General features: G+C 55.7%; 10 protein-coding genes across 10 annotated transcripts; 5 read left to right on the top strand and 5 right to left on the bottom strand.

The window, feature by feature from the left end:
- Positions 1-10: 10 nt before the first annotated feature.
- Positions 11-578, bottom strand: BO86DRAFT_404278 (40S ribosomal protein eS30; the record flags this gene model as incomplete). The annotated part of the gene is made up of 4 exons (XM_025673999.1): positions 11-34; positions 183-326; positions 472-483; positions 570-578. 4 exons carry the CDS (start codon positions 576-578, stop codon positions 11-13), a joined length of 189 nt encoding a protein of 62 aa, XP_025522775.1.
- Positions 579-1,095: 517 nt separating this feature from the next.
- Positions 1,096-2,325, bottom strand: BO86DRAFT_348577 (uncharacterized protein; the record flags this gene model as incomplete). The annotated part of the gene is made up of 3 exons (XM_025669324.1): positions 1,096-1,584; positions 1,689-1,977; positions 2,078-2,325. 3 exons carry the CDS (start codon positions 2,323-2,325, stop codon positions 1,222-1,224), a joined length of 900 nt encoding a protein of 299 aa, XP_025522774.1. The 3' UTR covers positions 1,096-1,221.
- A 302-nt stretch (positions 2,326-2,627) lies between these two features.
- On the bottom strand, positions 2,628-2,875 carry BO86DRAFT_404276 (uncharacterized protein; the record flags this gene model as incomplete). Its single annotated transcript, XM_025673998.1, has 2 exons — positions 2,628-2,719; positions 2,785-2,875. 2 exons carry the CDS (start codon positions 2,873-2,875, stop codon positions 2,628-2,630), a joined length of 183 nt encoding a protein of 60 aa, XP_025522773.1.
- Positions 2,876-3,178: 303 nt separating this feature from the next.
- Positions 3,179-4,025, bottom strand: BO86DRAFT_324625 (Zn(II)2Cys6 domain-containing transcription factor afumD; the record flags this gene model as incomplete). The annotated part of the gene is made up of 2 exons (XM_025668484.1): positions 3,179-3,320; positions 3,358-4,025. 2 exons carry the CDS (start codon positions 4,023-4,025, stop codon positions 3,179-3,181), a joined length of 810 nt encoding a protein of 269 aa, XP_025522772.1.
- Positions 4,026-5,133: 1,108 nt separating this feature from the next.
- On the top strand, positions 5,134-6,421 carry thiA (thiamine thiazole synthase). The gene is made up of 2 exons (XM_025667063.1): positions 5,134-5,691; positions 5,748-6,421. Exons 1-2 carry the CDS (start codon positions 5,349-5,351, stop codon positions 6,404-6,406), a joined length of 1,002 nt encoding a protein of 333 aa, XP_025522771.1. The 5' UTR covers positions 5,134-5,348; the 3' UTR covers positions 6,407-6,421.
- A 359-nt stretch (positions 6,422-6,780) lies between these two features.
- On the top strand, positions 6,781-8,854 carry BO86DRAFT_451393 (uncharacterized protein). The gene is made up of 3 exons (XM_025676855.1): positions 6,781-7,099; positions 7,188-7,884; positions 7,930-8,854. The coding sequence occupies exons 1-3, from the start codon at positions 6,945-6,947 to the stop codon at positions 8,800-8,802; spliced, it is 1,725 nt and encodes a 574-aa protein (XP_025522770.1). The 5' UTR covers positions 6,781-6,944; the 3' UTR covers positions 8,803-8,854.
- Positions 8,855-9,922: 1,068 nt separating this feature from the next.
- BO86DRAFT_393123 (inositol phosphosphingolipid phospholipase) lies at positions 9,923-11,682 on the bottom strand. Its single transcript, XM_025672957.1, has one exon. It carries the CDS (start codon positions 11,583-11,585, stop codon positions 10,041-10,043), a length of 1,545 nt encoding a protein of 514 aa, XP_025522769.1. The 5' UTR covers positions 11,586-11,682; the 3' UTR covers positions 9,923-10,040.
- Positions 11,683-11,849: 167 nt separating this feature from the next.
- BO86DRAFT_348565 (WD40 repeat domain-containing protein) lies at positions 11,850-15,250 on the top strand. The gene is made up of 4 exons (XM_025669323.1): positions 11,850-12,703; positions 13,451-13,730; positions 13,796-13,959; positions 14,025-15,250. The coding sequence occupies exons 1-4, from the start codon at positions 12,188-12,190 to the stop codon at positions 14,937-14,939; spliced, it is 1,875 nt and encodes a 624-aa protein (XP_025522768.1). The 5' UTR covers positions 11,850-12,187; the 3' UTR covers positions 14,940-15,250.
- A 3,151-nt stretch (positions 15,251-18,401) lies between these two features.
- BO86DRAFT_237156 (uncharacterized protein) lies at positions 18,402-18,965 on the top strand. The gene is made up of 3 exons (XM_025667062.1): positions 18,402-18,695; positions 18,799-18,862; positions 18,938-18,965. The coding sequence occupies exons 1-2, from the start codon at positions 18,526-18,528 to the stop codon at positions 18,839-18,841; spliced, it is 213 nt and encodes a 70-aa protein (XP_025522767.1). The 5' UTR covers positions 18,402-18,525; the 3' UTR covers positions 18,842-18,862; positions 18,938-18,965.
- Positions 18,966-19,122: 157 nt separating this feature from the next.
- Positions 19,123-19,983, top strand: BO86DRAFT_324611 (glycoside hydrolase family 128 protein; the record flags this gene model as incomplete). The annotated part of the gene is made up of 1 exon (XM_025668483.1): positions 19,123-19,983. One exon carries the CDS (start codon positions 19,123-19,125, stop codon positions 19,981-19,983), a length of 861 nt encoding a protein of 286 aa, XP_025522766.1.
- Between the last annotated feature and the right edge of the window lie 766 nt (positions 19,984-20,749).

Raw genomic sequence — 20,749 nt, 5'->3', positions numbered from 1 at the left:
TGGGGTGCGTTTAAGCGGTGGGGTTGGCGTTCATCTGTTTTGAGGGTGTTGTAAGCCCTTCCGTTCGGTAATCCATCACACCGCCATCTTTCCCAGCTGGAGGAATTCCATCGAATATCCATCTCAACTGTTGCTGCATCCCTCCCTCTTTTCAGTTCCATGATATTTTGGTGATTTCATACCTTGCGCTTGCCACCGGTGAGGGTGACGTTGACGAAGCGGCGGGTGTAGACGACACGCTTGTAGGCACGGCCCTTGGGCTGCTTGGCCTTCTCCTGCTTGTCGACCTTGGGAGTGGCGGCCTTGACCTTACCGGCACGAGCGAGCTGTTTTGATTGGAAGGTCAGATATCTTTCATTCCTTTATGGTGATCAACTGTTTTTCGATGGTCGTTTGCGTTTTGCAGCCGGTCGTCGGTCGTCGATGGGGCGAAAGAGAGAGAGAGAGAGAGAGAGGGAGGGGAATGCTTACAGATCCGTGAACCTATTTTCATCTCAGATGTTAGTCTTCTCTGCTTTCTTCGTCATATCGCAGACGTGGAGGGCCTCATCTCGTCGAATTAAACTTACCTTACCCATTTTGGCGTTATGTGATGATTTTCAAGAACAACGGAAAAAAAGAGGGATCCTGTCGAGATTTGTCGTACGGGGGGGCGCGGGAAGTGCGAGGGCGATGAGACTTGAGGGGGGGAATTTTCGTCGACGGGGAGGGCCGAGTCACGCGTTTGTGCGCCCGTTCAACCTTTGCCCCACCCCGGTTTCGGTTAGCTTCGTTACATAAGAGGGGATGACTCAGTAGGGTGCATAACCTACTTTATGCTTGTGCTATGCTATCTTGGGTTATCAAGTATGAGTAACTTCCTTGGACTACAAGTCGTAGAATGACTCTACCTTGGTCCCTCTCTGGGGCTTATCCCTCGTTAACCTCCCTCTCCGTTGGTGAGACAGGCTCAACTAGCCCCGGCAAGCCTCCGCATGCATCCTGCATACTTCTACAACGTACACCTTGTTAGACAAGAGCACTGTGCTCTCTGTCAGGTTAGGATTGCTCCAGCTGAGACCATAAAGCACATACACAGATTAAGTATTGGATTCTGAGAGACTTGATCGTATAACGCCTGGCACCAAGCCGCATATAGAGCACCATACAAGAGATCATACACCATTTCGATACGATACTGATCCTCGCCCCCACTCCGCCCCGGAGGTGCTAATGCGAAGGCTATTCATGTGACCTCGAAGGCAACCTCGTGCCATGTTTCGAGCTCGAGCGCCTCCTTCCATGTCTATGAGCATGAGCATGTCTGTGTTGGCGCCCTTGCCCATGCCCATGCCCATGCCCCTGCCCCAGCCCAGCCTCACCAGCCCCAGCCCCAGCCCCAGCATTACCCACTTTCCTGGTCACAATCCCAACGACCACCAAAACCATCGCCGCGAGCAACTCCGGGAGAAATCCCAACACAACACGAACCGCCAGACCCCCAGTCATCGGGTTCAGGTCCGCGCGCTGGGTGAACTGCGCGACAAGCATGTATATCACTGAAACCTCGACGAGGGGAAGGGCGAGGAGGGTGCCGGTTAGAAGCTGTGCCTCGAGGCGTCTTGGTGTTAGCACGACCTAAGCGATCCTCCGTATGCAAAACCAGATACGATCAACGTTCTGGACGAAAAGGCAGGGGATGAACGTACCACCCACCCCTCCCTCCTGGCCAAGCCCGCTGGTGCATCGCCACTTTTCCACCCCGAGCCCCTCCCATCCCAACGAGTCCACAGCCCCCACCCAGCGAGCACGCCCCACGCAACCTCCAGCAGCACCATCCCGACCTTGATGTTGGAGAGATCGCTGGGCTTCGGTGTATCGCCCAGAAGCCCGCCGGCACCAGCCCCGACCATCGCCACCCCCGTCGCCACGAGGACATGGATGAGCGCCATGAACGTCCATTCGGTTCGTTGACTGGGCGATAAACAGTAGATTCTCCTAGGACATATGAGATATGTTGCACTTGCACTTGCTCCTGCATGAAGGACAGGAAATAAGGGCTGGGTGTGTGTGGGGTCAGTTTGAAGGGCAAACCTACGCCTCATGCAACACCCCGTCTATCGCAAGCAGCAGCGGCGAGAGCCCGATACTGGAGAGTATCTGGGCGCCGGTGTTGTGCGGGTCGTGAAGACCCATGGCGGCTCCGGTGACGCGAAGCACGCAGAAGGCGAGGAGGTAAAACCAGGCGAGGAGGCCGGGGCGGCCGTGGCGGAAGAGGAGGTAGAGGGTTTGAAGTGTCAGCGGAGCGTAGAGGGCGAGTTGCGCGATGAGGAGTCCGGATGGCATCTTCGGTCATTCGGTGTAGGAGAGGTGCGATGTTGGTGTAGTGCAGGTTGAGTTGAGGTAATTGAAAAGGAAAAATAGATAATATATCTATATGCATTCTAGGCAACAAGTCTCGGGTATAGGGCATATAGTGAGGATGCAGGGCCGAGATGCAGGCCCACACGCTACTAAACGAGACCGAGAATCCTTGTCTATGAGCGCCAATCATCTGCGAGGCCTCATGCGAGGGTTCACAAAATGTGCGAATCATGAAGACAGTGTCCCAGACCGGGAGAGAGAGCATTGGAGGCGCTTGCCATGGTTCACTGCCCACGTAAGCGTTCGATGGCTGCTGGACCAAGCTGGATAGGCTCGTCGTGTAACTTGTACCCCTCGAGTAAAAGGGCGTTGATGCCTGCGTGTATGGGCGGATTGATGCCTGCCTAGTCGCCGGATCTCTCTTGGTGCAGCAGGATTCACGTTGTACAGCAACGGCGCGCGGCGCGCGTAGCCTCTCGTAGGGCTGCGCGATGCCCCAGGAGCCGTCGGCGTTTGCTGCGAGAGCAGCCATTGGCGGTATTGCCTGCCTTGATCGGGGTCGATGTGTTGGTAGAGCACATGAAGATAGAAGATGTGCTCGCAGGTCACGGTCACATCAGACTCCAGCTCGCCGCACCAGTGGCGGTTGGAGAAGATCTCTCAGGCTCATTTTTTGCTTTGGTCAGAGACATTTGAGCAGACGAAAGAGCCGGTGCCGTTCAGGATGCCTGTGATCGAGAAGGTGCTGTTCCGGGCGGGAATCACCGAGGTGGTTGGATAGCGACTTGTATTTGCTGTGTGGTACGAGATATGATCATGTCCACTGGCCAGGACATTAGGCGCTCCCAACGGGGAGGAAGGATTGGTTGAAGGGCCACGACGTATTTGTGTGCAGCATCTCCGATCCACCATGTGTCGCGTAATGGTGCCGACAAGGCGAGAAAGTAGGCCAGAACCACCAAAGCGCGAGGTGTCCTCTTCTCGATTAAGTCGATGAATTCGGTTGTTACAAACACAGGGAAGGCCATGAGCCGGCGACAGCTAATTTGCGGATGTTCCTTTGCTTCCATGGCCAGCCAGGTGGCGTTGATATGCGCGACGGCCCCTCGATATGTTTCCAGCGCCATATCGTCCTCCTCCTCGTCAGTCGCAGTCGGAAGCAGGAAGGAAAATGCCCCAGCATCAGAATTCGTCCGCAAGGGGAGGGGAAAGGTATCGATAATACACCAGATACTCGCGAGATGGGTATTGTGCCTCGCAATCTCCAAGGCAGCGTCAAAGACAGCTACCGACCCGCGCACTAGGCGCATCCATCCACTGACATGATCGTAAGAAACAACAGGATGATTTTGTAAGGTAGCAAATACATCGACCTGTAACAGGATGCTTGTAAAGCACACCGCATCCGCGGTCTGCGTAGTTATGCCGCCGATACAAAGTCGATGTTCGCGCAAAGCCTGCTCCAGGTAATGGCAGTGGATGCCCGGCAACCCAGCATCGTTTGGGTTGGCTTCGGACAGATGCAGGGCAGAGATGGCGAAGACAGCGTGCAGGAGCGGTTTGTAACTGAATGCGAGTCGGGGCACGTCAATCGACCAACAGTCTTTGATACGCTTCAATTGGGCCCCTGGCATTGTAGCGCTGGCGAATAGGGTAAAGTGATGCAGCAAGCGCAGCTCCATAGCATGTGCGTCATGACTGGGATCCGATGAACTGGGCTCGAGTGGGCGAGATTGGATCCTCTCCACGGGCCTGTCATAAGCACAGGGGATCCCATGACGATGGCAGTCGCGACACACCGGTTGCGTTTCATCACACTACTATCTCAGTCAGGACAGAGTTGGTGATTTTGTGGCAATGGATTTCACCTACCTTTACTCGTCGGGCGCGACATCGCTGACATCCGGTCCTGGACTCACGGTGGGCGAGACGGGGACCTTTGTGCTTATCACGGCTGGATGAGTCTTTGACTGTTGCCTGGCCTCGGCTGTGGCCTCTTGGAGAAGAGGATGAGTTACTGTCTGCGATGGCCGAGGTCATCTCGCTGCTATGGTCTAACATGTCATGGCGACGGGGTCTTTCGGATTTTAGTGAAGAGGAGCAAAGCCTTCTCAGTTCGTCTAGCGGGAATCACGATTTCCGAATGTTTGAATTATTATACTATGCATTGTATGTACTGGCGCTGCGCCTAGGCCCCCAATGCTATACACTGGAGACCATAACGAAAGGGTAGAGATCATGTGACTATTATCTCCCCCCCGCGGATTACAGTACTCCAGCCATGACAATGTAGAGCATATCATAGGCTAGTCCACTTGAAAGTCATCAAGATCGTCGGATTAACTGACTCACCCCGTCAGTAGGTCATAACTATACTTTACTCCTTGAGTTCACCGGTCGTCTGCCGGTGTTAAAACATGTGCGGGCGGAATCGGAGGGACAGGAAGTTAAACGATCGTCGAGGAGGAGGACATTACGTCGTCTCGACTGTCTATTTAAGCTGCCCCTCCTCTCAACCCCGCTTCTTTTCTTCTCATCCTCTTCTCCCAACACAATCACTCGTCCCATCTTCATTCATCATCTTCGACAGATATTACTATCTTCAGAAGTCGTGATCCCTTTCATTCAATTGACTCTCCCCTGGTTCTGGCAAGAGCTTCGACTAACCAATCTATAGGAACTCAATCCGTCCAATGTAAACACCACCTACCATAGGCCCCTCGCGGGTCTTGACGGTGGAAGTCATGCAATGCCTTGAAGCTGGGCAACTCATTGATCAGGTACCTCAGGTAACTTTGGCCATGGACCGGTGTTCGTTCCTATCTGCCAGCGTGCTTGCTTCACGCTGGTGGCTCTGGGTTCGTTCTGAGATTATACGGTTAAACTTGATCTGGATAATACCAGCGAAAGGATCATGCCTTCCCTCGTGCCCCCTTCATTGATGGAATAACTAACAATCCTCAGTCACTACCGTGACTTGAATCCAACAACTCCCAAAGAGCATCATGTCTCCCCCCGCTGCCTTGCTCGAGTCCCCCGTGGCCCCTACCGCCGGTCTCAAAGGAAAGGTCATCGTTCCCGAGATCGCTCCCATGATGGGAGGAGACTCGCAGACCCAGCTGCTCGACCACTTCGGCGGCAAGTGGGATGACTTCAAGTTCGAACCCATCCGTGAGAGTCAGGTGTCTCGCGCTATGACCCGACGCTACTTCCAGGATCTGGACAAGTACGCCGAGAGTGACATTGTCATTGTCGGCGCTGGTTCCTGTGGTCTGAGCACCGCGTACGTGCTGGCGAACGCCCGCCCTGATTTGAAGATTGCCATCATCGAGGCCAATGTTTCTCCTGGTTCGTACCACCGAATAAATAGCCGCATTACAACCTCGACTAACACCGTACTATAGGTGGTGGTGCTTGGCTGGGTGGCCAGCTCTTCTCTGCGATGGTCATGCGTCGTCCCGCGGAGGTCTTTCTGAACGCACTGGGCGTGCCGTACGAGGAAGACCCGTCGAACCCCAGCTACGTCGTCGTGAAACATGCGTCTTTGTTCACCTCGACCTTGCTGTCCAAGGTCCTCTCCTTCCCCAACGTCAAGCTCTTCAATGCCACCAGCGTGGAGGACTTGGTGACCCGTCCCGCCCCCAACGGAGATCCCAAGGAGACGCGCATCGCGGGTGTGGTCACCAACTGGACGCTGGTGACTCTGCACCACGATGACCACTCCTGCATGGACCCCAACACCATCAACGCGCCTCTCGTGATCAGCACCACTGGACACGATGGCCCGTTCGGCGCCTTCTCGGCCAAGCGCTTGGTCTCGATGGCGACCGTTGACAAGCTGGGCGGCATGCGGGGTCTGGACATGAACTCCGCCGAGGATGCTATCGTCAAGAACACCCGTGAGGTCACCAAGGGCCTGATCATCGGCGGCATGGAGCTATCGGAGATCGACGGCTTCAACCGCATGGGCCCGACCTTTGGTGCGATGGTGCTCAGCGGTGTCAAGGCGGCCGAGGAGGCCCTCAAGGTCTTTGACGAGCGCCAGCGTGAGTGTGCCGAGTAAGATGATCGTATCGTCAAGCTGCCACTCTATTTATGGGATGATGACGAAGCTGCTGGTGACTTTTTTTTTTCGAAATGCCCACAAATTGAAACGAATGCGATTGATAGCCAAATATGAACTCTCGTTAATGACTACCAGTTGAATCCCGTAGTGTATCTGTAAATATAGAAAATTCCAGTAAATCCTGATAGCCTTTTCATTACCACCTTTCCACAATGCCTCTGACACACAGGTAAAATAATGTGATCCAAACCTCTCCGGTAACCATGTACAATATCGCTATACTGCCAAGACGCGGGAGAATCTGACGTCGACAGGCCCGGCGGGCGAGGAGCGCATCCCCGATCTGGAACGCTTCTCCTCCGGCGGCCGCAGGCAATTTACCCACCGCATCAACTGAGTTCCACCCACTTTCTTCAATCGCCCGCTCACACCGGGATCTACAACCAAGTAAACCCACCAAAAGAATGCAGTACCTCTGATCCAACACCAACCCGACATACCGTACCACAACTTCGCGCGAGATTTGCCGCCCAGCATGAACAACGACCAATTCCGCCGCCTCGTCCTCGACACCCCGTCCAGCAGCAACAACAATGCGCGCAACCAGAACACAAATAACCCGGGTGCAACGCCCTCGGCCGCCACTGCAGCGCTGGGCTCGCGACTCCGCTCGAGCATCCCTATGACGCCGTACGTATCCCTCCGCCTTCTGCGCGGGTTGTCCTAGAGATCTCGGGCTTGTATCGACGGGCCACGCTAACTACTTGATGGAGCACAGCCGCGCTCTCAACACCACGAAATCCTCCCTGCACAACGACTTCGCGCGCCAACTCGCCGATCACCGCCGGGAGCAGTTGGGCGGCGGTGCACATCCGGCGAAACGGTTTAAGTCGTCGGCTGCGCCGAAGGGGACGAAATTGCCGGAGGGGTATCGGGATCGGGCGGCGTTGTTGCGGAGTGCTGAGGAGGATGGGGATAATAATGGGGATGGGGATACGACTGCGGCTACTGCTGGGGAGAAGGGGGAGTTGGAGAAGCGCGTGAAGGCGTTGGAGGAGATGGTGAAGTTGGGGCAGATTGATCAGGGGACGTTTGAGGGGTTGATTCGGGAGATGGGCGTTGGTGGGGATCTGGGGAGTACGCATATGGTTAAGGGGTTGGATTGGGAGTTGTTGCGGAGGGTGAGGCAGGGGGAGGATGTTTCGGTTACGGTGACGAGGAAGGGGGAGGGTGAGGGGGACCAGAAGGTGGGGGATGTGGATGATGAGTTGGATCAGGTGCTTGGGGAGGAGGAAGCTGGGGTCGACGGGTTGCCTTCTGCTCCCAAGGAACAGAAGGTCAAGAAGAAGGGGATCATGGCCCCGCCGCCTCTGTCGTCGAGACTGGAGCAGGTCGAGCCCGGCGTGCCGAGGTCTAGGGATGAGATTCTGAGGCAGTTGAAGGCTAGTCGTGCTGCTGCTGCGGCGGCGGCGGCGGCGGCGGCAGCGGAGGCTGAAGCTGAAGCGGAGGTGGAGGAGCAGCGGCCGGTTGAGCCCGCGCTGGGGGATCGGTTCAAGCGGATCGGGAGTGAGTCGAAGGTCGAGAAGAAGCGGTGGATCGAGCAGGATGAGACTGGTCGCCGGAAAGAGATCCTCCAGGTCACGGACGCGCAGGGCAAGGTCAAGCGCAAGGTGCGATGGCTGGATAAGCCGGGTGAGGCGCCTGCGCCTGCGCCTGCTGCTAAACCGCTGGGCATGGAGGTTCCGGCTGAGTTCGCGGCCAAGGCTGCGCCGGCCCCGGCGGAGGAGGAAGACGACGATATCTTCGCCGGAGTGGGAGCGGACTACAACCCGCTGGCAGACTTGGGAGACGAGGACGATTCATCGTCGTCCGATGAAAGTGACGACGGCGAGGTCGCTCGGAAGAAGTCCGTGACTACAGACACAGCTCCAGCGGAGGCTACTGCGGATATGGAGAAGACACCTGTCGAGGACACCACAGGCCGGCCACGCAACTACTTCGCTACTTCGACGACGGAAGAAGTCCCCGAGATCGATCGTTCGAATCCCTTGGCTAAAGATGCTACGCTACTGGCCGCTCTCAAACGGGCGGCGGCCTTGCGACAATCCGAGGAGGCTGCTGGGGAGGGAGAGGAGGACGTCGACGCGGAAACAGCCTTGCGGCGCAAGAAGTTCCTGGAAGAGGCGCGGCGGCGTGAGGCGCTGGATGCGATGGATATGGACATGGGCTTCGGAGGCAGTCGGGTGGGCGATGAAGAGGACGACGAGGAAGTGGTACTCGAGGGCGAAGGCCGGGGTGGGAAGAAGAGGAAACGAGGACCCAAAAAGAAGAAGGGCGACAAGAACAGCGCGTCAGATGTGCTGCGTGTTATGGAAGGTCGGAAGCAGGGGTAGTGAATGTATGTGAGTCAGGGGGCTGGTGGTTGGTGAATATCAGTGAATCTTGTGTTATGATACCAGTGAATGGAAATGATGAATTCCAGGCACCTTCCCTTCCAGGAAATCTTCTGGCTATATGAACCCCCATCTCTTCTTCCTCTTCTCCCTTTTCTCTCTCTCCCTCTCTCTCTCACACACACACACACACACACTCCTCTGAGAAGACAACACTCTCAGACCCTCAGACGAGAATCAAGGTAAGATACCGAAACAATCTACCCCAAAACAGCCCAACTCCTACTCCTTTTTTCACCCACCATCCCCCTTTCGTTCGGTGGAACCTCTTCTGGGGCCATGACGGTGGCCTGTCGCGCTTCAGGAAAAGTATGATTTCCCTGCTTCTCTTTTCAAACATTCCTCCATCCTCCTTTCCCAAGTCTCGCAGTTTGTTTCTCAGTTAGGGTCTGGGCTTTGCTACTGCCGAGGGGCCCCTCGGTGCAGTACGAGCTACAGAAACCACTGGATCATCTTGTGAATACCGGGGGAGGACAGGAAACACACTGGAAATTGATCGAGGCACATTTCAAATCTCGATCCTTAATCCTGGGGACGGCAAGGTGCCCGAGCAAATGGTATTCTTCTCACTTTCCAAAGTGGTTGAACTGGACAAAACCCCGGACTTGATCAGGAGGAGTCATCACCCTCTTGCATCTGTTGTGAAGTCTCCGTGGGCGAACGCCGATCCACAGCGGGAGTAGTAGGCTTTGAACGAACGGTCCCGTGGAAGGTTGGAGTGATCAAAGGGGATGCCGCTTGTTTTCTCGCCGAAGCAAAACAGCCGCTGTGGTTGCACTTTGGGCTATGGATCCGGAGGGTCTTACTCAGTGGCGTTTGTCGCTGACTGATGTGTTCTTTTTTTTTAGGTTCCATGCGATGCGATACGATGATTTCGACGACGACGACGAACATGAGGATGAGTATGGGAGTGAGGGGGGGCATGGGTAGTATGGGGCATGGGGAGATCATGTATATAGAGCAAATAGACCGTGCTTGGCATATCGACATAGCATCAACTCCTGCTTTCACCCTGATCTGATTCCTCTTCTCAATCTCTAGAACGAATTATTCCTGTCAGTAAACTCATTGCAGGCATATCATACATGCAAAGAACTCGATCAGCTCATCAATCTCAGCCTAGTAAACATTAACTTATATACAAAGACCACACATATTATACAGACAGTCATACAACCTCATTCCGTCCTCTTTGACTTCCCACCAGCAGCCGCCGCCTCGGCGATCTGCTTCGCGTTCCGAACCTCCCACTCAAACTCCTTCAGCGCGCGCAGCTCGCTGGACATGAACAACCCCCCAATCAATCCATCCAGGATTCCCGCACCAAAGTTCAACGTGCTCACGAACAGCAGAATAAAGGCCACATACGGCAGATGGTCACCCGTCCACCAAACGCCCACCATACAGCCGATCGACACGAACACGGAGGCGACAAAGTGTGCGAGTCGCCAGCGTCGCTGCGAGCGTTCCCGCAGGACATACTTGTGAATCATCTCGATGATGCGGTCATAGGTCTCTGGCTCGAGCGTGGCGTCGGGGGCGAGTGACGAACCATCGTCAGCAGTAGCAGCCACAGCAGCACTACCCCCTTCGGCCTCCAGCTTCGCAGACTGCTCCTCCTCCCCCTCCCGCGTGATGACCGCCTCCACCGCGAAGTGATCGCTCAGCGAGCATCGCAGCGTAGGATGGCGCTCCATCATACTCAGCTGGACCGACTTCACGGACCATTTCGGGGCCGCTGACGGAGACCGCAATCCCGCACCACCACTTCCATCTCCCACAAAGATATAATCCAGCCGCTTGCCGCGCGGACAGGGGTCCTCGGGGTCGACCTCGATCTCCTCGCCCTTCTTCAGCAACCGCTTCTGGTCCTCCTTACTCCACCGCCAGGTATTGAACCGCCCATCGCAGGTGGCGCCATTCTCCGTGATATTATACCCGGCCGACGGCACGGGCTTGCCGCGCGCCTGCTCGACGGGGTCGATGGCGGCGCCCAGGGAGGAGTCCGGATGCAGGACCTGCCAGACGTCGCGGACGGGGGCGTGGGCCTGGATGAGGCGGTGGGCGAACGAGGCGGGCAGCATGTTGAAGTCGCCGAGGCCGATGACGAGGTGCCCCCGCTCGGCGGCGCCGCGCATCAGCTTGGCGATCTCCCAGGCCTGCGCGGTGCGGTGGCAGATGTACGAGTCGTTGGGCTCGCGCTCGTACGGCGCGTGCAGGTGCGTGCAGAACACCTCGGCCACATCCTTTGGGGATGGACCGAACCGCACGCGCGCGCACGCCACCCCTTTCCCCACGTACCAGTCCCCGCGGAAGAAGGCCGTCGGCCGCCCGTTCAGCGGGTACCCCACCATGCTGCTCTCCTCGATCGGCCAGCGCGACAGGATCGCCAGCCCCGCGCCCCAGATCCCCCCGTGGTAGAACTTGCCGTGCGGCAGGATGTGGCGCGTCTGCTGCCGGATGCTCTCGTAGTCCGCCTGCGTCCAGCATTCTTGCAGCCCGACGATCTCCGGCGGTGGGGTGGCGAGGGCCAGCCGTCGGCCAATCTCGGTGAGGCGCTCATGGCGCAGTTTGGCGATGTATTTGAGGCCCCAGCAGTTGAGGGTGAGGATGCGGATGGAGGTAGGGGTGGTTGGGGAGGGGGTGGTTGCGGTGGTTGCGGTGGCTGCGGTGGAGGGAGGGGAGGGTTGTTGTTGTTGTTTTTCGACTGGCGTGTCGGACATTGTGGAGGACGGGATACTTCAGGGACGTGCAATTGTCATCATAGGTTTGCATGCACTGAGTTACATGGAGAGGTAGCGTGGTGTCCAGATAAATTCTGGAGAAACAACAAGCCACCAGCACCAACCGAACAAGTACTCCGTATAGCCTCCGCAATGATTTCATCATTCTCACCGCCCGACCCCGACCCACCGGCCTTCCCACCGACCGCCTTCCCAAAACCCGCGTGATCGTCACGAGGGATGGGCGAAATTCAACTGAAAGAAATCCGAGAATCGCGCAAACGATTCCCCAGAAAACAACATTGTTGCTGTTCCTCTTTCTCTTCTTCGTTTTCGTTCCTTCAATCATCGTGATTCTCTCTCTGGGTAATTCTCCACCCTACCACTATTCCTTCCAACCAAAAAGAAAAAGCAAGATACCATACCATACCATCCAGCAATCAGCATCACTACTCATGACCCAGCCAGCCACAGCCACTACCATAGCCATCCCCCTTTCCACCATAATTCCTTTCCCTTGAAAATTCCCACTCAACCCCAGTTTGCCATCGCATACATCCATACATCCTCTACCCTTGAGTTTCACAAGGGGCTCATCACCCATGGACGCAAATCCCACCCACCGCCCCAAGCGCCGTCGCCTGGACACGCCGGATAGACACCAGCACCAGCATCAACAATCGCACTACCAAACCCCCTCCCACCACCACCAAAACCACCTCTCGCATAAAAAGAACACCAACACCCCCGCCAGCAGCACGAAACACAACGGCTACCACCCGAAAACCCAATCCCCGGTACTACCACTTGCGCCACCACCAGCAGCAGCAGCAACCGCAAGGCCAAGCTCCGCCGCCGCCGCCGCCAACGACCCCGACTCCGACTCCTCGGACGAACTAGCCGCGGGCTCCGAGCACGACGAGGCCGAAGAACGCCGCCGCCGCGCTAGCTGGAGCATCCAAAAGCAGAAGAACGTGTATCCGCCGCAGCGGCCGTATCATCCGCCGGAGCGGCGCAGTCTGAGTGGTTCGGAGAGTCCGGATGAGTTGACCATTGATGCGGAGGAGTATTGGCGGTCGACGAGTCGGAAGCGTGGGTCGATTGGGATTGCCGCCGGAGTGGTTGGGCAGGGGGCGCAGGGGAGGGGCACTCGGAGTGGGAGTAAGAGTGGGAGGAGGTCGGTGGGCGCGACTGCTGTGGCGGTTGCGGTTGATGTTCCTATCTCTAAAGGAAGGGGGAGGGGGAGGAGGGATTTGTCTGGGTTGAGGGGAGAGGTTAAGGTTGATGATGTGGAGGGGGAGGAGGAGGATGAGGTTGAGGTGGATGAGGAGAGGGAGGTGGAGGTGGAGGATGAAGACGGGGAAGAGGAGAATGTGAATGGGGATGGGGATGCGGATGTGGATGTGGATGTGGAGGTTGATGAGGGTGAGGTTGAGGGTGAGGTTGAGGGTGAGGACCAGGGTGAGGGTGAGGGTGAGGGTGAGGGTGAGGTGGGTGCTGATGCTGATGCTGCTACGCCGGACGGGGATGATGTTGAGATTGAAAACGGGGAGGTGGAGGTGGCCGTGGAGGTTCAGGTCGAGAAGCGGAATCTGGACAATCCAGATGGCAACGTTCAGGAGGAAAAAGAACAAGACGAAAAAGAAGATGTGGATGCAGGAGAGGACATGAAGATGGACGAAATGGACCAAACAACCGATGTCGCTGCGCTCCCCTCCGTCGCCGCAGAAGCCGGCGCCGTCGCCGCCGCCGCCGCCGTCGATGCTCCTCCACTCGAAGAAGAACAAGATGCACCTGAAGACGACGAACAAGAGTCTCGCGACAACAACAATCACGACAACAACGATGACGAGAATGCACGTGAGGACGACGAACCCCCCCGCGACAACTACCCCGGAGACAACGAAGACGAGGAGATGGTCAACGCCGATGATGGCCTTGATGTCGACGAACCGAATGGCGATCTGGTGGAAGACACCCCAGAGTCGTACCCCGACCGGTCGCTTACGCCCGTCTCCCAACCGCCGCCACCGCCGCCGAAACCGGATAAGGTGGATTATCGCGCGAAGTTCCTACTTCGCGGTCATCTGCGGGGAGTGTCCGCCGTGCGGTTCTCGCCAGATGCGTCGATGATCGCGAGTGGAGGTGAGATTTGTCTTTTCCGTGAGATGCTTCATGGGGAGGTTAGGCTAACGGTGTTTGTGATGTAGGAGCGGACGGGGCTGTCAAAGTGTGGGACACGGTGACCGGGAAATTGATCCATTCGTTTGAGGGCCATTTGGCGGGTATCTCTACGATCTCGTGGAGCCCGGATGGGGCGACTATCGCATCGGGATCGGACGACAAGACGATCCGACTGTGGAACGTCCTGACGGTATGGAAGACACCACGACCTGGCGCGTAAGCTGTCATTGAGGCTAACTTTTCTACGTGCTCTAGGGCAAGGCGCATCCGATCCCGTTCGTCGGCCATCACAACTACGTCTACCAGATCGCGTTCTCCCCGAAAGGCAACATGCTCGTCAGCGGCTCCTACGATGAGGCGGTCTTCCTGTGGGACGTGCGGTCGGCGCAGGTGATGCGGTCGCTGCCGGCGCATTCGGATCCGGTGGGCGGCATCGACGTGGTCTGGGACGGGACGCTGATCGCCTCGTGCGCGACGGACGGGCTGATCCGCATCTGGGACACGGCGTCGGGCCAGTGTCTGCGCACGCTGGTGCACGAGGACAACCCGCCCGTCACGGCGGTCAAGTTCTCCCCGAACGGGAAGTACGTGTTGGCGTGGACGCTGGACGACTGCGTGCGACTGTGGGACTACGTGGCCGGCCGGTGCATCAAGACCTACCAGGGTCACAGCAACCGGAAGTACAGCCTGCAGGGCGGGTTCGGCACGTACGGCGGAGGGCCCGCCACCGGGACGCCGGTGTATGCCTTTGCGGTCAGCGGCAGCGAGGACGGTGCCGTGCTGTGCTGGGACGTGGTGAGCAAGCAGGTCCTGCAGCGCATTGAGGGCCACACGGGCGTGGTGCTGGGGGTGGATACGTGCTCGCTCGGCGGGGCGCGGCTGATGGTCAGTTGCGGGCTGGATGGGACCGTTCGCGTCTGGGAGGAGGCGAGCACCGCCGGCGATGCGCATGCGCATGCGCATAGCCCGACGATCAACGGCGCGCAGACGAATGGCACAGGGCTGAACGGCTACGGGGGTTCGATCTCTGACCCCAACACGCCGGCCGAACTGGCGGGCACTGAGGACGCAACGCCGATGGCCACGACCACGACGGAGTCTGGGTTGGCCCAGACCAACGGACACCATAGCATGCCCGAGCCAGAAGATACCGAAATGGGTGGGGCCTGAATGATCAGAGCAATCATATCAACAGCATCTTATGTACTGTACAGCGGTGTAAACCAAGGGATCAATGGAGTGGCGTTTCAAGGTTGAGGGTTGGGTGGTTAGGTGGTTGGGTTGTATACTAGACATGAGGGATGAACCACAATTACTCAACATCTACTGTCAGAAATTAAGGGCAGACAAAATTCCTACCGGCGGAGGATGGAGGATCGTCTGTTTGCATGTATTATTATCTCTAATGCCTATGCCCTGGAAAGAATCTCAGGCCCGCTCAATGTATTGTCTCTGACGGAAAGCCGAGATGGAGCCAGACCAGCCCTAGTTGCTAATTCTATATATGTATGCGTCTCAATAAGCACCGCTAAGAACAGCGCATGAGGAGTGGACTTGAGAAGCAACAGTATGCATGGAAGTCCCCTGAAGCCCACCAGCTATCCATTTACTTCTACAAGATAAACCATATTGATGAACTCGAACCTAACCAGAGGCCAAGATGAAAAAATTCATATCAATTACACCACCATGGCTGTGTGCATCAAGCCCTTTACATAGTAACACGACCTACGCAAATTGTCAAATTGACCAGGTCAACTAGTGAACCCAATACTTGACTCAGAATATCCAATCAATACAGTCAGCACACTCGCAATAACTATCAACCCTCGGAGGTAATCTTGCTTTTTTTTTTCAAATGAATGAAAAGCACATGTTCCTCCGTCTCCATCTGTATACTCTCCGGCGGCATCCAGATCCAGACCCTCTCCTCTCCTCTCCTCCGCTCCGCAGCCCGTCTTCCAAACCAGACCGAGGCAGACACAGCACCGCACAGCACCGCACAGCACCAATCTATGCAGTACCGTTATTGCGCAGTAGATCAAGTCCTAAAACTTACGAGTACCTTCCCCATTCGACACGCCCGAGGAACATGCATCAAGGCATTAATTTCCATCGGCTAAAAGTCCACTCATGCTTCACCATCTCTACCGTCTACACAGAACTGTACATGCGGACCCCGCCGATGAACACCCCCCTTCCCCCCTCTCCCCCACTCTCTCATCCCTCTTCTTCTGCGGGATTTTTCCTTCCGTCGAGGAAGTTGAAGTACTAGACTCGGTTCAAGGGTGTTCACGGCAACAGATCATCGGGCGAATGTCTACCGTGGAATCCACGAGAATACAAGGATATGTCGTGCAAGGGCGTTGATATGCATGGGGGGGGGGGGGGGGGGGAAACGGACTCGGAGGATTTTACCCCACCCTACCCCCTCCCATATACGGAGTACTCCGTGGCCTGCTCATCGCTGGGGAGGATGATATGGTGATATTCATGGTGGGAGTACCGGGGACACGAACAGGGAAGAGGGAAGAGGGAAGAGGGAAGAGGGCCGGTGGATCTACCGCGGACCTGGTTTTGCTGGTTTCCCTGGGGGGTAGGTGGGTGGGCGGACGGACGGGATACTGCACGGCACTGCACTGCAGGGCTTAGTTACGTGGCTAAGTGTTTGCTGAGGGGTTATTATCTTCATATAGGCTGGATCATCTCGATGTAGTGTATGGTACTCGGTATCGAAGTATCCTAAGAAGTCATAGATACAGTGAACGTACAGTTCAGTTCCGGTGGGGAGTTTGCATGGAGGAGTACAGTACCTTATGGGTAGGGTAGGGTAGGGTAGGTCGGGTAGAGCAGAGTGGTTAGGTAGTCGACCGATGCTCACCTCTGCTGATACTCAGCATCTCTTTCTTGAACCCACACCTACTCGAGTATGAGTACAGTACACTGCAGACACTGCAGACTGCAGAGTCAATTACTCATAAGTGAGTCGGTGAAGAAAAAAAAGCCCATCACAGGAAGAACCCAAACAGCAAAACCCACACGAGACCTACAGTGCCCAGTACCGTACCCAATGAATGTAATCCCATTGGCGCCCTCGGAGGGCATGTGAAACACCAAACAGAGCAAAAGAAAACTCCTCAGTACATTGAGGTCTGGACCCCGATCAGCGGTGGGCGGATATGCTGAATTGCCAGTTGGTGGGTTGTGCACTGCTAGGGTTTCCCTTGGATCCACTGTAACTGACTGACTGTGAGGGTATTCATGCTAGAGATGATTGTGGGTTAGTGGAGTGGGGTGGAGAGGGGCACCAGAGAGGGGAATGGATTGATTGTTGACGGCGGAGCGCCGGAGACAGAGGATTCTCGCGTGTAAGTGGAGTTGTCTTAGTGTCTTGGTGTCTTAGTGTCAAGGAAAAGTCAATTGGGAATTGGACTGTGCGAGTCGACGGCTACTCTTTGTCTGGTCTTGTCTGGTCTGGGTTTTAGGGGTTGTGGGTTGGTGTTGGTGTACTGGATGTGAATGTGTAGATTACTGTGCATTTAGCAAAACAATCAAAGCGATAGCGACAAGTGGGTGGTGGGGATTCAGGTAAGCAGCGCAAACAACAAAGAGGGAAGGTTACATTTTCTGGCTTGATTTTACTGTAAACAGGCATCGGAGAAAGAGAGACGGGATACATTCGCCACATTGATGATTATTGATGCATAGAGAAAGTTGATTTTCAGGCACCGCCGGATTAAATCCATTCCTGAAGCTGCAGCATGTCACTGCATCTCCTGTCACTGTCACTGTCACTGCACCGCACCGCACTGCACTGTACACCACACACATTTGCTTAGCCATCTACAACATATACAATCTCCTCCATATGGCCTGATTCGAGCCACGCAACAAAACGTTGTCAGGAATTACTCCGTCCACAACCGAGTAACTATGGCCGACACGGAGAGCGAGGCAGCTCCAGGCAACGATGTAGAGCTTCCCCTGGCCCCCATGCGGAGCGGTGTCTTGGCCGGGTTATTGTTGGAATAATCTCAGACCCTTGCTCAGGGATATTTCAGGGTGAGTGGGATTCAGTCAGGAGTATGCTGTAAAAGTGAGAGACAAGAATAACCACGGAGGTGGTGGTGTGGTGTGGTGATGGATCCGATTCGAAGCCTTGAAATGGGTGTGGTCGCTCTGGTGGACGGGTCTAGGGCTGCCCTGTGGAAATCAAGACCGACACACAGACACACACACAGACACACACAGACGCAGACAGAAAGAAAGCCGGGTGAAAAGTGGAGCAGCAGCACAGCAGCAAAGAAAAACAACAACAACAACAACAACAACAGAAGAGGCGTTCGTGGGAGCTCCGCCACTAAATTCACTAAATCTACTAGCGTGCAAGTAGCGCAACTGCAGGCCCCATCCACGCAACTTGGCTGTCGGGCTGTCGGGTCTGGGCTGTGGGCTTTAGGCTGGTGACTGACTGACAGGCAGGCAGGCAGACAGTCCATTGTTCTCATACAAACAAAACATGCCAAAAGTGTTGTTGTTGGGTAGATATCTAAAATCCCGTCAGCAGCTCCAGCTGTCACCCGGGTCGAGAGAATCAGGGCACAAAACTCAACTGCAGCTCGCCTGCAGGAACCGCCCACTTCCCTTGAAGCAACATGGTCGGTCGGCCAGTCAGATGGATACTGCACAGCAGCACAGGCCAATCTTCCACCCGATGACGTTCCACGGATCGGCCCCCCGTTGGCCGCGGTGAAGGATGCAGGGAAAGGGAAAGGGAGTGGTTGTGGTTCAGGTACCCAGACAGACCCGACAGATCCCTTCGAAGAGACCTATCAAAGACCCCCGAAGGATGAATATCGCCAAGATGAAACAGAGAAGTCTCCGACAGTTGTTCATTTTGATTCATTTTTGCTTTTTTTTATTCTGGTTGGTACCTTTTTTATTTTTATTTTTTTTTTTTTAATTGGTTATTGTTCTTTGACTGGAATCCGTTCCTGGGCGTTTCGCCTGATGGAAGGAAGGAAAGAAGGAAGAAAGTCCGCAAAGAAGCCCAGCCCAGCCCTAATTGTTAGTTTTCTCTCTGTTTGTCCAGGGTATATATCCTCCACCCTTTCCCTCGTTTCTCCTCTCTCTCTCTTTTTCTTTTCAGTATACTGATCACTCCTCAGTACCCAGTCATTCCTTTGTCATTGGACACCTGCTGAACCATTACCTGTGCCGTGCACGGTTCTGTTCATCCATTCCTTCATCCCAACGCTACTTGAGTTAGTAGTAGCCACACCCCTCCTTGTCCTTGTCTACGAACTCGAGAACCGGTCTTCTCAGTCGACAACCAGCAACCAAAAAGAGCAAAATGGTCTCCTTCACCCAAGCCCTCCTCGTGGCCAGCAGCGTGGCCAGCACCGCCCTGGCGATGCCCTCGCACATGCACGCGAACCGGCACACCGCCGGCGTCAACCACCCGCACGTCACGCTCGAGCACCGGAGCATCAACTCGACCTCCGGCAAACGCGGCGCGGCCTACAACAGCGCCAGCACGGTGACGACGCTGGCCAACAGCGGCGCGGTGACCTGGGGCTACGACTGGAACATGTACAGCGACGGCCACCTGCCGGCGCAGGTGGAGTACGTGCCGATGCTGTGGGGCAGCAAGATGTTCGGGACGTGGTTCACGGCCATCGAGACGGCGCTGAACAGCGGCAGCAAGTACATCCTGGGGTTCAACGAGCCCGACAACAGCGGCCAGGCCGCCATGTCCTCGGCCGCGGCCGTGTCCGCCTACCAGCACTACATCACCCCCTTCAAGGGGAAGGCCCACCTCGTGACGCCCGCCGTCACCAACGGCGTCGGCGCCGACACGGGCCTCGCCTGGGCCGAGAACTTCCTGTCGGGTTGCGGCGGCAGCTGCGGCGTGAGCGTGCTCGCCGTGCACTGGTACGGCGACTCCGCCGCCGACTTCAAGACCTTCGTCGGCCAGGCGGTGGCGCTGGCCGAGCAGTACGGCCTCCAGGAGACCTGGGTCACCGAGTTCGCCCTCAACAGCGCCGTCAGCGCCGGCCAGGGCACCCAGGAGGCTGCTGCCTTCCTCGAGGAGGTCGTCCCCTGGCTCGATGCCCAGAGTGGCGTCGGCCGCTACGCGTATTTCATGTGCGCCGAGGGCTACCTGCTGAATGGGGACGGGTTGAGTGCCTCCGGCAAGGCGTATATTGCTTGAAAGCCCGAGGCCTCTGGCTGACTGACTGACTGGCTTGGAGGTGGGGTGGATTTGCCTTTGCCTTTTGCCTCTTGCCTTTGTCTTTGCTTGCCATTCGCCTTTGCCTGCCTTTTTTGCCTCCAGGGGGAAAAACATCCTTCCTCCGAGAAAGCGGTCTTGTTATCATGATGATATCGTTTTACCGTTCTTACCGTTTTACCGTTTACACTTTTACAACACTTGATACCAGTTTGCTTTTTGTATTGCACTACAGTTCCAGTTTATTCCATCCTGATGATTGATACAAATTCCTGTCACTAGAGTAACTAGAGTAACCACAGTCCAGTCCAGTCCATGAAACTGAAACAAAAGCCCATCCATACAAAGTCCATTGTCCTGTAACAAGTTCTTACAATGGTATTCCAACCCTCCAACAATCCAACAACAATCCAAACCTGAAACACAATGCAAAGAAAGCACCCCCTGCCCAGAAACCAGTTACTCATTGTTATTATTGTTTGTGCCCTCGATCCATGGATCCAACATCTCCCCCCAGAACAAAACATGTATTACATGCGAGAGTCATCGCCCGAACCAAGGATGCAAGACTGTCTGGACTTTGGGCGGTGGGGAATTTGCTCCCAGATGGGGTGGCCCCGCGATTCAACTTAGGTTTCCGGCATCGGATTCTGATTAGGAGATGTCAATCACTTTTTTTTTGCATTGCATTGCATTATTGCAGACAGAAACTAAAAAAAAAAAAAGGAAAAAAAAAAGGGGAGGACAT

The sequence above is a fragment of the Aspergillus japonicus genome (assembly GCF_003184785.1).
Source record: "Aspergillus japonicus CBS 114.51 unplaced genomic scaffold BO86scaffold_87, whole genome shotgun sequence".
NCBI classification, from domain to species: domain Eukaryota; kingdom Fungi; phylum Ascomycota; class Eurotiomycetes; order Eurotiales; family Aspergillaceae; genus Aspergillus; species Aspergillus japonicus.
Note: the sequence above shows the minus strand (reverse complement) of the source record. Positions and strands in the feature narration are given on the sequence as shown.